The sequence below is a fragment of the Macrotis lagotis genome, chromosome 3 (genome assembly GCF_037893015.1).
Source record: "Macrotis lagotis isolate mMagLag1 chromosome 3, bilby.v1.9.chrom.fasta, whole genome shotgun sequence".
Classification (NCBI taxonomy): domain Eukaryota; kingdom Metazoa; phylum Chordata; class Mammalia; order Peramelemorphia; family Peramelidae; genus Macrotis; species Macrotis lagotis.
In genome coordinates this window covers 91,667,748-91,681,998 of record NC_133660.1, presented here as the reverse complement: position 1 = coordinate 91,681,998, position 14,251 = coordinate 91,667,748, and the positions used below count along the sequence as shown (strand labels likewise).

Sequence of the window (14,251 nt, the reverse complement as noted above, 5' to 3'; positions counted from 1 at the left end):
AGTGACTAATAAACCTTCTTTTTAAAAATTATGCTGAAGATGACATCTAGTATTCCAGAAGAATGGGAAATTCCTTGAAGGCAGAGGACTGTTTTCTTTTTGCCTCTATAGTCACAATAGCTTTACACATACTTAATAATAAGCATAAGAACCTTATATAAATACTATAATTTTAAATTTTATGAAGAAAAACAGAAAATTCAAAGTTGCCATGTATAATTAAAATGGAAACAAAATGTTAATTTCATTAAAAAATCCAAATACCATGTAAAATATTATAGTATAAGGATATTAAGTTCCATATAACTTCTGAATCAAACAAAGATCACTTATACTCAGTCAGGTTAAAAACAGAGCAGAATAATATTCATCCTCAGGTGACTTTGCCCCAATGACTTTCCCTCCCACTGCAGAAAAGCACATTATAAATTGAAGACTAAAATGGTAATTAATTTTGAAGCTACTTTATCAAGTCAAAAAATTGTAAATGTAATTATGTCTTTTAAAATTTTAGTTATAATATTGATTTATAAAAGCACTTATCACAAATTAATGGATTTGGCAAAACTATGCTGATAAATTTTTGGAAAAGTGTAAAAACTATACCTCTTGAGATAACAGTAGAAACAATTAGTATTATGTATTTTCAAAAGCATTTTACCAATGTCAATTCACTCAATAAAATTCCTATCTTAAAGACAAAATCCAATGAACAAAATCTGATTCATACGAAGGTCATACTGGCAGAAATAAAATTAAAATTCAGGGATCTCTGCTTTGCAAACCCTTTGCATAAGAGTAAAGGAAAAACTGCTCCTCAATTCACCGAACATTTAGCTACCCACTGAGCATAAGCCACTGGTGATACAAAAGCGGCAACAAGCAGCTCCAGGGACGAGGAAATGAAACTCTACTGAGTGGCAGAGATGGGGTGGGAGGCATGCCCACAAAGGGGTAAATGCTCCTATAAGGCAAATATGACACAAAATTATCAACAGAATTGGAAGGGATTCAAGCCCCTCCTTTGATTTGAGGGGTTAGACTAGATTCCATCATTTCTGCCACTGCTCCACGCTGGTCCCTCAAGACTATAGCCTCTGTTTTAGAAAAGGGATGATTTCCTTGGTCAAGGAAACATGAGAAGCACGTATCCACAGTTTGGCAAACTCAGAGTCAGCCTTTTGTGTGTCACTGATCAAGCCATTGAAGTGGCTTTGTTCAGGAAGCCATCTTGACAGTGATGATTCTGGGGATAGAATTTTACTCATTCCCACTTTCTATGTGGCAAAGTTACTCAGTTATGCACCCTGCAGACTACCAAGCAGAGTCTTGCATGCCACTGCAGTGAGGAAAATGGTGCAAGATAGTTAAATTAAAATCCACATAATAAATAATATATATATATATATATAGATAATTAAAAAATAAAATACACATAATATTTAGGTACCTCTTATTATTATAAGGTCTGTTTTCACAGATTTCAGGTGACAAATAGTATGGAGTTCCTATGCAAGTTCGAGCTAGCTCAAGGGTACTAGAATAAAAGAAGAAAATTAACAGTGTCACAAAACATTTAACACATTAAAAATGATCACATGCACTATCAACTTTCATTTAACTGTCATCATAATTGTGAAGAATAAACATGATAGGATACCCAAAGGACTGTGGAGAGACACATGACAGCACGACCAGGCTGCAGCCTATTATTATCAACAACCATCTATACCCAGAAGAAGAGAAAGAAGAGAAAGGCAGGACAGCAGTGAAGAACTGGCCCTTGGACTCACATCATGTTTGATGCCTACAGAGCAAGGGGCAGAATGTCTGTGAAAGGTCAACAGATCTACATTAATGGGAATCTCATAGAATGAGAAGGGATGGAAGGTTTTCAATCTATCCACAATGGGATCATATATCCACTAAGGAACTTAAGTAACTTCTAAGTAAACATATTACCTATTCAGAACTCTAGCAATTCCAAAGTCCCCTAGCTGTACTGTTCCATCTTTGGTTAAAAATATGTTCTAGAAGAGAAAGGGGAAAAAAAATACTATTAGATATCAATTTTAAAAATCTTTAGAAAAGTCAGTGATCTATAGAATTAAGAGGCAAAGTACTATATACTCCTGAGTAATTCAGATTAAATAAATTTTTCTCTTTAAAAATCTCCTATAATAAAATGGACTCAATCATGTGACTCAATTATAGAACTGGACTCTTCAGAGAAATCTATCCTAAAGACTATCTTCAGCTTTCTAATGTATTTAACATCATGTTCTTACCATATTTTCCAAGTTGTATCAATCACTGAACTGGATTAATCTCCATTTAAACTGATAATATTCAAGTAAAGAACTAAATCAGACAGACATTTTTAATTTTCAGTAATGCCTTAGCAAAAACATTTACAGTAAATACTAGTCTATTTAAATGATATATAGAATGTCATTTATTGACTACAGAATCTAAATTCTGTGCTTTTAGACAGCAACATGAGCAGTTGTTTCTTGGAGCACTTATAAATCTCTTTCTTTCAGGTGGCTATGCAGGTTATTTGATCTCCAATATTTAAGACTTAATTCTTGGATTAAGAAATTCTCCAGCCCTATTTAGGTAAAGATATTCTATGTCTTTCTATAAAGAGAGGACAATATTTCCCATGTTATTTCCATAACAGTTTTTATATATCACTTAATAATTGCCTAGTTGTGTGACCTTTGGCAAGTCACTTAACTTTACTGCCTTAATTTTTAAAAAAAGTACTAATCTTGCCAGTTTATAATTTGTCAAACCTGATTTTTTAATTATGCTTACCTTCCCAAGTATAATCAGTTGCTAAGTCTTGTCAATTCTACCTCCTGTTTCCTTTCTACTCATATCACAACCATCCTGGTTTAAACTTTTTTATCATCTCTAACCTAGAATATATTAATAGCCTCCAAATTTCATACAAGCTCTACCCTCTCAGGTCCAAATCCCACACCTGCTGAAGTGATCTTCCTAAAGCAAAGGTTTAGCCATGTCATTTCCATGCTCAAAAAGTTTCAATGGTTCCATTTTTCTTCATGCACAAATAACCTGTTTTTAATGCCTTTGCCTGGCCCATCTATCCCTAGGCCTTAAATATATTTCTTCATACCACCTCATAGAACCCTGAGTATCCTTCAAAGATGAGCACTATTTTATACCACATCCTCTATAAGACCTGATCCCCCAAATGCTAGTGTCCCTCCCACCACTGAAATTACCTTGTGTTTATTTGAAATATATCTTATAGAATTGGAAGTTGAGGGAATGCCCATAAATTGGGAAATGACTGAACGAGTAATAGGAGTGTGATGGAGTACTATTGTTCGGTAAGAAACCATGTGTGGGGGCGGCTAGGTGGCACAGTGGATAAAGCACCGGCCCTGGAGTCAGGAGTATCTGGGTTCAAATCCAGGCTCAGACACTAATTAATTACCTAGTTGTGTGGCCTTGGGCAAGCCACTTAACCCTATTTGCCTTGAAAAAAATCCTAAAAAAACAAAACAAAACAAAACAAAAAACATGTGTGAGTAGACTTCAGAAAAGCCTGGAAAGACTTGTATGAACTGATGCTGAGTGAAGGGAACAGAACAATATTGTGAGATGATCCACTATGATGGATAGAGTTCCTCTAAACAATTCAGTGATCAAAGACAACCCTTAGAGGATCTGGGAAAGAAAATGCCATCCACATCTAAACAGAATGCTAGCAGAGCAAAGCACACCATGTTTTAAACTATTTTTATATTATATTTTTATATTGTTTTATTATTTGTATTATATTTATATTATATACTTTAAATTTTTTTCCTTTTTTTTCCTCAGTGTTTTCCCCCTTTAGTTCTAGTTTCTCTTTCACAACATGACAAATGTGGAAATATGTTAAACATGATTGTACATGTACAGCTTTTACCACATTGTTCAATGCCACAGTGGAAGGGGCGAGGGAGGGCTCCATATTGCTTAGAGTGCAACATTAAGGCAGGTGGTGAAGCTTTGTGGAACAGTGACAGCTAATCCACTAAGTCAAGTCCAAGGATTCTCTTGTCAGGCTAGATTCAGTGCACTGCACTGAATCTAAAGTTGAAACTGAATTAGAATATAAGACCCACTGGAGGGGAGGGAAGAGTTCAGAAGCATAAGACAGGAATTTCTAGATGGTAGTTTGTCTGAAATGGCTCTATGGATTTTAGGGAAGTGAAATCTCAACAAGTGGTTTCAGTATAATATGGCAGTCAAACTAATGTGGTTTTAGGTGGCAATAAGAGACACAGAATCCAGGACTAAATAGTTGACAATCCTGACGTACTCCATCCTCCATAGGACAGCAGTTTTAGAAGAGATATTAATTATAGGGCCTCCAACGCTGAACAGCAAGGACAGTGAAGAACCTTAACATCTCACAAGAAGGTCAGCTTGAAGAAACTAAGGATGTTTAACATGAAGGCTCTCTTCAAGTATTTGGAGGGCTGGAAAACAAATAAGAAAATATGCTTTTTTTGCTTAGCCCAGAAAAAAAAGACCTATGAGGAATAGAGAGAAATTGCCAAGAGGCAGATAGAGAAATTTGTTATAAAGAATTTTTCAACAATTCAAGCTATCCCAGAGTGGAACGGGCTTCTCGGGCATATGGCAGATTTAACTTCACTGAATATCTTCAAACAAAAATAGATGGCTATCATACTGAGCATGCTTTGTAGAGGGGATTCTTGTTCAGGTGCAAGTTAAATTAAATGATTTCTGATGTCCCATTATATCTAGAATCCTATGTTCACTTCTGGTTATGTGATTTTAAAATGGAAACTGAAAAACTTCAATAATTCCAAGAGATTAAAGTAAATCACATAAGACACAATTCCAGAAGACTCAGTTAGATCCTACTCATATCCATAGATATATATTGTTGGATGTGGCCAAGGTGGGGGGGGGGGGGTTTGTTTTGCTGGACAATGAAGATAGGATTTTTATGCTTTTGCTACTGTTCAATATTGAAGGAAAAAGAATTAGAGGAGATAAATGTTTGTAAAGAAATTTTAGGGGGGAGGCTAGGTGGCGCAGTGGATAGAGCACTGGCCCTGGCGTCAGGAGCTCCAGCCTCAGACACTTAATAATTACCTAGCTGTGTGGCCTTGGGCAAGTCACTTAACCCAGTTTGCCTTGCAAAAACCTAAAAAAAAAATTTAAAAGGGAGAAAAATAATCTAAAAAGAAATGATATAAAACATGGATGCTGCTCTTGGGAAGAAGACTAAGCTCCTCCACCCCAAAGCCCCTTTTATAAACATTAAGAGAACATTTAAAAAAAAAATTCCTGGGATCAGCCTCTGGACTAATCTAAAAGAGAAATTCTTATCAGTCTTTCTTTGACTATCAATTCTGAAAGAATGCTCTACTCTACTCTCTAATCAGTTTAAGAAGAACTCTTTCCCTAAAGTAATCAGGGTAGTGTCCAAAGATGAGCAATCAAGAGACCCTTATCTGATCTACTTAGACTGTATTAGGGTAATGATCAACCTATGAAAAGGAAATCTCTTTTATTAGTTAATTTAAGTTAGAGTCCATTATAGAGCAGCTAGGAAGAAAAAATTCTTCAAGGGAGTAGTCAAAAATGGGATCAGGAAAATGATTCTGCCAAGAGTAGGCCTACAGTTATAACTACTACTCTATTTAATGAAGCAAACAATTTAACTGAACTGTTAACCTAAATTTTGGGATCTTGCTCTATCCTGAGTGTGACATATTCCTTGTTCAAGAATCCTATAAACTGGGACTTCAACATGACTTGGGTGAAAAGATGTCTAAAGTAAAACATGCCAGTTTGGAAATTTCTCTTTAATTAGAACAATTCTTAAGTGATAAATTTAAAAAGGTCTCTGGAAGGCTTGAGCCTACCACACAGAATATAGTTCTAATATTTTTCCTATGTCATTGTTTAAACTAGAGAAATTAATTCTTAAGGTGAATATTTTCAAATATCCAGAGAGTACTGCAAAAGAAGTTTTAGAATTATTCTGTTTAGACCAAGAGTAAAGAACTAGGACCACAGAGGCAAATTTTAGAGTATAAGGAAGAATTAAAGTTTGTTGGAAAAAAATTGTTACTTAACCCCTTAATAAAATGGATATTCCCTCACTAAATAAATTCAAGCAGATGCCAGTTGACTACATCTGGGTGACACTAGATGGGAGAATTCACCAATAAGAGTAGACTAGATGGTTCCAAACACAGATGTTTCATGCTCATATCTTTCAGTTTAGCTCTGTCACCCTGTGGACATTTAAAAATTTATATGCACAACCATACAAATTTGGAACTCAAGAGAACTTTAATTAGAAATTATGTTGTACAAACCTCTCATTTTATAGGAGACTATGAAGCTTTCAGAGAGATTAAGTGATTTGCCTAAAATTACAAAAATGGCAAAGTGAGGACTAGAATCCAGGCCCTGTCATTGCAAATTAAATACTCTTTCCACATCATGCTGCTCTCTATGCATACACAAAAATGTTAACGAAATTGGTGCTTATATTAATTCCTAGGAAATCCTTCTAGAGTTTTCACTCAGAGCAATACTAATTTATCTAAAAAGCCTTTGTTTTCAAGGTAGGAAACATTTTTAGGCAACTACAATATGGAAGAATAAAAAGGGCTTAGCTTAAAAACTGATTACTTTTTTCACTCACTACTCTGGTGCTTTAGGTTGGTTAAAAAGTTTTGTTTCACCTGTATCAGACTGCCTTCTGTTGTGGGGAAGGGAAGGGAGGAAAGGAGAAAAATTGTGAAACTCAAAACCTAGCAAAAAAAATGAATGATAGAAACTACTACTGGATGTAATTAGAAAATAAAATATACAATAATAATTAAAAAAAAGTTTTGTTTCTATTGCTCACAAAAAAAAGGATGTCATTCGAAAAATACTTTTTTATGAGTCCTGGTTTAAAAAATTACTGTGATTTATCTCAGGAAAGGTGTTTCTATATAACTGGGATTCCAAATTTTAAAAAACTTATTTTAAATAAACATATAGATGCAATCAATAATAAAAATCAAAGATATATATTTTTAAATAATACATATGATTCAATAATTGAGATCAATAATCATTTTTTAAGTACCTATAATATGCCAGACTGTGCTAGGCACTGGGGATTTAAAGACAAAAACAAAACATTCCCTGATCTTGAGAAGTTCATTCTATTAGGAAACACAGTATATGTAAGCAAATACTCTCTCACCACACACATACACACACATATGTGTGTGTGTGTATTTATGCAAACATAAAATAAACATTACACAGACACACACAAATGAAGTTAAAGAGGGGGCATAATAACAATTAAGGAATTAGGAAAAGGCTCGAAAATAACATGGCATTTGAATTGGTTTTGCATGTGAGCTAGATAGAGATGGATAAGAAGGGAAAGCATTCCAAATTTGGGGGGACAACTTATGCAAAGTTTCAGATTAAAGATAGATTGTTATTTTAGGAAACAGCAATCAGACCACTTGGCTAGAACAAAGTATGGGAAGGGAGAAACGTAATAAACTTAGCAAATGTAGGTTTAGGGCCAAGATTGTGAAGGATTTTAAAGTCCAAAGAGAGAATTCACAGTTTACCTTAGAGACAATAGAAGGAGGCACTGTAGCTTCTTGGAAGAGAAGTGACAAGGTCAGATCATGTTTTAGGAAAAATACATTTTGGCAACTGTGTGGAAGAAGCATTGGCATGAAAACTGGATTCAAAAATCAATTAGATTCCTTGAATTGGCTGTGAGAAGTGTCATGGTGGCTGCAGTGAAAGTAAAGAGAAAAGGATGAAAAGGTGAGATGTAGTAGAGGCAGAATCAATAAGATTTGAAAATGAACTGGATATGAGGAATGAGTCAAAAGAAGAGCTGAAAGTGACTTCTAGGTCTGAAACTAAATGACTAGAAGAAAGGAAGAATTATAATACAAAATGGAAATTAACTGGTTCAAGAGTTTTTTTTAATCTGATGTTCACAGATATATTTCAAGGACCTATAAACTTGGATGGTGAAAAAGTCATCTTTATTTTCACTAGTTTCTAAACTGAAATTTAGCAATTCCTTCAATTACAAATTTTAAAAATATTCTGAGAAGGGAGTTCTAAGTTTCAAAATGTTGACGATCCAGGACACACAAAAAAGTTAAGAACCTCTGATTTAATGGAACTTAAGTAACTTCATCCTTAAAACATATAAAAACCATAGAATTCTTTTAAGAGTAACAAATGCTAATATGCAAGTGAATGAAGACTAGATTAAAAATGGGATCTGCTCTGGTCTAGAGTTGTAATATAATCTGACTCCAAATAAACCTCCATCTAAAGCAGCTAATGGAGAGCAAGTGAATATTCTGTAATAATCAAAGAACTAGAGTGAATGCTGAGTAACCTTTTTTACCAAGTGCTACTGACTACAGGGAGGAAAAAAAAAGTTTACAAAAAAGTGGAAAGTAATGGGGAATGGAAGTATCAAAAAAGGAAATACTCATTAAAAAATTAAACTATGAGGCGCCTAGGTGTCGTGTCGCAGTGGATGGAGCACCAGCCCTGGAATCAGGAGTACCTGAGTTCAAATCAGGCCTCAGACACTTAATAATTACCTAGCTGTGTCGCCTTGGGCAAGCTACTTAACCCCATTTGCCTTGCAAAAAACAAACAAAAAATTTAAAATATGTCTCTTTTTACTCTGTTTATTCAAGGACAAAAATTTAAGAGAAGAAAAGTACTTAAGAAAGAGGCAGCCTCCAACATGAATTCAGAGAGAAGACAATAGGAATGAGGGTGACAAAAAGAAGAGAGGTAGAACTGCTCAAAAGTTTCTTTGACAAGTGTCAGATGAAATAATCTTCTCACCAAAACATCCTACTGCTTTCTTGGGGTATGGGCAGTAGAAATAAGTAGTCACTTGTTAATGCAGTTACATATAAGCTACTATTACTACCTGAAATTGTGACTAACAATCCAACTTAAGAGTAGAAATTTCTTCATGGGAAGAGTTTTCTTGGTTTTTTTTTTCGAAGTCAAAACTTCATTTTTCAAATGTTAATTTTTGGGGGAATTCTGAAAGTTTACATGTGTGAAAAGCCTGGGCAATCTATGCCAGTCTACAGACCCAGTCTATAACACTGTGTAATTAAAACGTAGCATAATTTCGTTTAGAAATTACTCAAATCTCAGAGGTAGAAAAAAAATCAACATACCTGTGACTTTATATCTCGATGAAGAATTTTTCTGTCATGTACATGCTTCAATGCTAAACAAATCTGCACAAACCAGTCCAGGATCTAAACAAAATAATCAAATATTCTCATTTTGAAAAACTGGTTACATTTTACCATAAAGCACTATCTTTGTTGGAACTTTTTTAAATCTGATTTCATCAAATATTTCTAGGTTAGGATTACTTTTCAACTGCAGAAAAGGTCATTGATACAATAAGAAGCCAGACAACTAGAAACCAAAAATGTGACACACTTGCTCTTCTGTAGTAACAATTTCTAAAAGTGTAGCTTGTAAATTAATTGCTTGTATGCAAATATATGCTTTTTACAATTTAGTTTAGTTTTTAAGTCAAGCTGGAAATTTTTTTGAGCCCTCAACTTTTCTTCAGCATCTAGGGTGAGATGCTCTGGAAGGCCCAAATCAAGTACTTCTCTAAGAAGTCTCTTTTTTCATCTCTGGGACTCTCCTTCTCTGTAAACATACTGACTCAAGGTAACTCCTATCTATACACAATGAGAACTATAAAAGCAGGTCAGAAGTTTCATGCACTAATATTAGATTTACAAAGTCCCATTTATAAATTCCATTCCCAATGATGTGCCTGTTTTTTTTCTGCCATCTTTGAGGCAGACTTCTTCCTAGACTTCTGGTCTGAGCTTATTTCCAAAGACCCAACTTTACTTCTTCATAGCACTTCCCTGCTCTTCCATACACTGAATGATCCCTGGTCTTGCCATTGCCTACTTAGTCCTACAACGTCTCCAAGAATCTGATTGTATCAAAAGGACTTTATACCCTTCGCCTTTAAAAGGTTTCTTGTAGCCATTCATTCTTTCACTATACTACATAGGGTGTGAGTACATCAAGTGTACCTTTAAAGCTTTACCATTAGTGATTCAGTACACAACCTCTTTCTCTTCCAATAAATGTAGCACACTAATGCAAAAAATAATCTCCTAAGTACTTTTTGGTGCTGCATTGCTTAGTTCAAAAATCTTCATGTCTCCTTACTGTCTACAAAATGTTAAAATGAATTAGCCTAGTAATTTGCCTCCTATCTACTCTTTCAGTTTTATGTTTTACTACTCCTGTATATAAAGCCTCTACCTATGCCACACAATCCTATCCCTGAAATATGACCAAAAAACCCCACAACTACTAAGACCTCAATGTGTATAACTCTATCCACCTAAACTTTACAACCCACCCACATTCACTTATCCCTTGTGATTTTTGTCCATCTTCTTCCATGAATTCTCCATTGAGAATCTGACCCACTAGAGGCCTTTCTTTTGTAAGCTACATAAGAAGTGGCATAAAGGGTATCATTCAAGAAATGTATTAGTGGAAAAAGCAAATCACCTAATCATGTGGTAAAAGATTATAGAATGATTCTGTGAGTGCAACAAAAGATACTTTTTAAAAAGATGTACAGGGGGCAGCTAGGTGGCACTGTGGATAGAGCACCGGCCCTGGAGTCAGGAGTACCTGAGTTCAAATCTGGCCTCAGACACTTAATAATTACCTAGCTGTGTGGCCTTGGGCAAGCCACTTAATCCATTGTCTTGCAATAAAAACTTTAAAAAAAAAAAAAAGAGGTACAAGAAGGTCTCCAGCATGCTGGGGTAGATCCATCCTGGAGGATCATGAGAGCATATGACCATCTCCGCACATAATATAAAAAAGAAATGATAATTTGAAATCTATGCCAAAAAGAAGATGGGGCTAAGGAAGGGAGAAAATTCACACTGAAAAACAATATGCATGAATCTACTATAGCAGTGATGTAGGCTGAAGGTAGGTCATAGAGAGCTTTGAAATTCAGGCAGATGAAAAAAATCTTAATGGTGTAAACTAAAAGAAACCATTATAGGTTCCCAGGCAGAAGAGCAGTATGAGAAAAGACATCCTAGAAAGATTACATTGGTAGTGGTATGCAGGATAGGACAAAAGGTAGGAGAGACTAGAAGTTGTACTTGGAACTCAATGAAGACTTAATAAATATTTATTCATTCACATGGAAGTGGGAATAGAGCAAGAAGGGATGCAAAGAAAAAAAAAACAACAGAACCTAGAAACAAACAGAATATAATGGTCTTCAACATCAAATTGTATTATCCTAACAACAACATAAAATAACTCTTCTATGTAAAAATTACCTGATCTTCTGGAAACAACACACCTTTCTGGGCATTTATTCGTTTATACAGATCCCCTCCTTCACAGTAATCCATTACTATGTAAAGAGAGCCATTTTCTACAAAATATAAACAGAAATATTTCCTTGAAAGTTCAAGAAAAAGAGAACACCAAGTAGAAATGTTTACTTAAAGTTATGAAGTCTTAATAAGACAACAAAATGTAGGTACAGTATCAAGCTATAAAGAACACCTAACTTCCTATTGATTATAATTTGTTATGAAATTTATTGTCAAAAATGTTTCCATTACTGATCATTTAAGAATGACAAACAACAAACAGTTCTTGAGGCAGGACTATCTTATGTTTTAGAAAATGTCTGTTTACTTCTACATGTCTACGTGCTTACTTCCAAAATGTCTATATGCAGACATTTCAAAATACTAAAAGACACTAGAATTTTGTTTAATGTTATGAGCAAACTTTATTCTGGAGCACTTATACTTCCTTATTATCAGTTGATAAGAGACTAACAGTATGGAAATGCTGTATATGGCATCAGCCATGGTCAATGCGTCAAGGTAGTTTTACTCCACTGTTTTTCTTTATTTTAAAAGATTCCTGGGGTGGCTAGGTGGCGCAGTTGGATAGAGCACTGGCCCTGGAGTCAGGAGTACCTGGGTTCAAATTCGGCCTCAGACACATAATAATTACGTAGCTGTGTAGCCTTGGGTAAGCTGCTTAACCCCATTGCCTTGCAAAAACTAAAAAAAAAAAAAAAAAAAAGATTCCTGAGAAGGATGACCAGAAAGCATTTCACTTAAGTCAATCTTTCAAACAAAAGCTGAATTTTATTTATATGTGTGTGTATGTGTACTTTAATCATTTTATATGTTTCTGAGAGATCCAAAAGAAAAAAAATGGAATTATATCTTTTCTACCATCTTGAGGAATGCATAATGTAATCGTCCTAGTAGACTTAACTTTATAAAGAGAAGTTTTCATACTCTGCTGTGACATAATGATGTCCTCAGAGATCTAAGGTGACAAGGAATGGTTTCAACACAAAGTTGCCCCAGAATCATAGGTTTTTTTGAATACCTGCTTAAAAAAAAAAGTTTTTCTGCCCTCCCACTTGCTGGAACTATTAATTTTTATCAATATTGTCTTCTAGTAGTTCACTTTTCCCACCCCCAATTTCTTCTAGTTTCATGTGGATTGGCATAGATGTTAACTAATCTTAATACAAATGTGCACAATGAACAGCAAATAAGCTCATAAATTGAAAAATATTTATATCAGCTCTTTTTATCATGGAAAAGAATTAGAAACTGAGTGGATGTCCATCAACTGAGGGAATGGCTGAACAAGTTGTAGAATATAATTGTGTTATGTTATAAAAAATGATGAGCAGGTTTGATAAACTGAAAGAGTCCAGCCATTGGGATAAAAACTCCCTCTTTGATAAAAACTGCTGGGATAATTGGAAGCTAACATGGAAGAACCTTAGATTAGACCAACACCTCACACCCTTTACCAAGATAAGATCCAAATGGTTACAAGACATAGACATAAAAAACAATACTATAAGCAAATTAGAAGATCAAGGACTAGTCTACCTGTCAGATCTATGGAAAGGGGAGCAGTTTATTGACTAAGGAAGAGTTGGAGAACGTCACCAAAATCCAATTAGATGATATCGATTACATTAAATTAAAAAGCTTTTGCACAGATAAAACCAATGTAACCAAGATCAAAAGAAATGTAGTAAATTGGTAAACAGTCTTTACAAGTAATGATTCTGACAAAGGACTCATTTCTAAAATATACAGAGAACTGAGTCATATTTTTAAAACAAAAAGCCATTCCCCAATTGACAAATGGTCAAAGGATATGCAAAGGCAATTTACAGATGAGGAGATCAAAGCAATTCATAACCATATGAAAAAAATGCTCTAAATCATTAATTATTAGAGAAATGAAAATTAAAGCTTCACACCTCTCAGAATGGCCAATATGACCAGAAAGGATAGTGATCATTGTTGGAAGGGTTGTAAGAAATCTGGGACACTATTACACTGTTGGTGGAGCTGTGAACTCATCCAACCCTTCTGGAGAGCTTTTTGGAACTATGCCCAAGGGCAACAAAAATGTGTATACCTTTGATCCAGCAATAGCACTACTGGGTCTATATCCTGAAGAGATGATGAAAAAGGGTTAAAGACATTACTTGTATAAAAATATTTATAGCAGCCCTGTTTGTGGTGGCAAAGGATTGGAAATCAAGTAAATGTCCTTCAATTGGGGAATGGCTTAGCAAACTGTGGTATATATATGTCATGGAACACTATTGTTCTATTAGAAACCAGGAGGGATGGGATTTCAGGGAAGCCTGGAGGGATTTTCATGAACTGATGCTGAGTGAGATGAGCAGAACCAGAAAAACACTGCACACCCTAACAGCAACATGGGAGTGATTATCAACCTTGAAGGACTTGCTCATTCCATCAGTGAAACAATCGGGAGCAATTTGGGGCTGTCTGCAAAGGAGAGTGCCATCTGTATCCAGATAGGGAGCTGTGGAGTTTGAACAAAGTTCAAGGACTATTCCCTTTAATTTAGAAAAAAACAGATATCTTATTGTCCGATCTTGTTACCTCTTAGACTTCTTGTCTCTTCTTTAAGGATATGATTTCTCTCTCATCACACCCAATTTGGATCAAGGTACAACATGGAAACAAAGTAAAGACTGACAGAGTGCTTTCTGTGGGGGGGTGGGGGGAGGGAAGTAAGATTGGGGGGGGGATTGTAAAACTCAAATATATTTAAT

At 35.0% G+C, this 14,251-nt stretch overlaps 1 protein-coding gene across 12 annotated transcripts in view; it reads right to left on the bottom strand.

The window, feature by feature from the left end:
- The window catches only part of NEK1 (NIMA related kinase 1), a 163,867-nt gene that overhangs the window by 133,158 nt on the left and 16,458 nt on the right, over positions 1-14,251 (bottom strand). For 11 of the 12 annotated variants that reach the window (XM_074228986.1, XM_074228988.1, XM_074228982.1 and 8 more), the window contains exons 5-8: positions 11,442-11,539; positions 9,261-9,344; positions 1,963-2,030; positions 1,451-1,537 (exon numbers count right to left, since the gene is read on the bottom strand). In XM_074228986.1, coding sequence (XP_074085087.1) covers positions 1,451-1,537; positions 1,963-2,030; positions 9,261-9,344; positions 11,442-11,539 — 337 coding nt within the window. Of the gene's footprint in view, positions 1-1,450; positions 1,538-1,962; positions 2,031-7,652; positions 7,825-9,260; positions 9,345-11,441; positions 11,540-14,251 lie in introns of those variants that run through there. The other variant, XM_074228985.1, reaches the window with a different exon arrangement.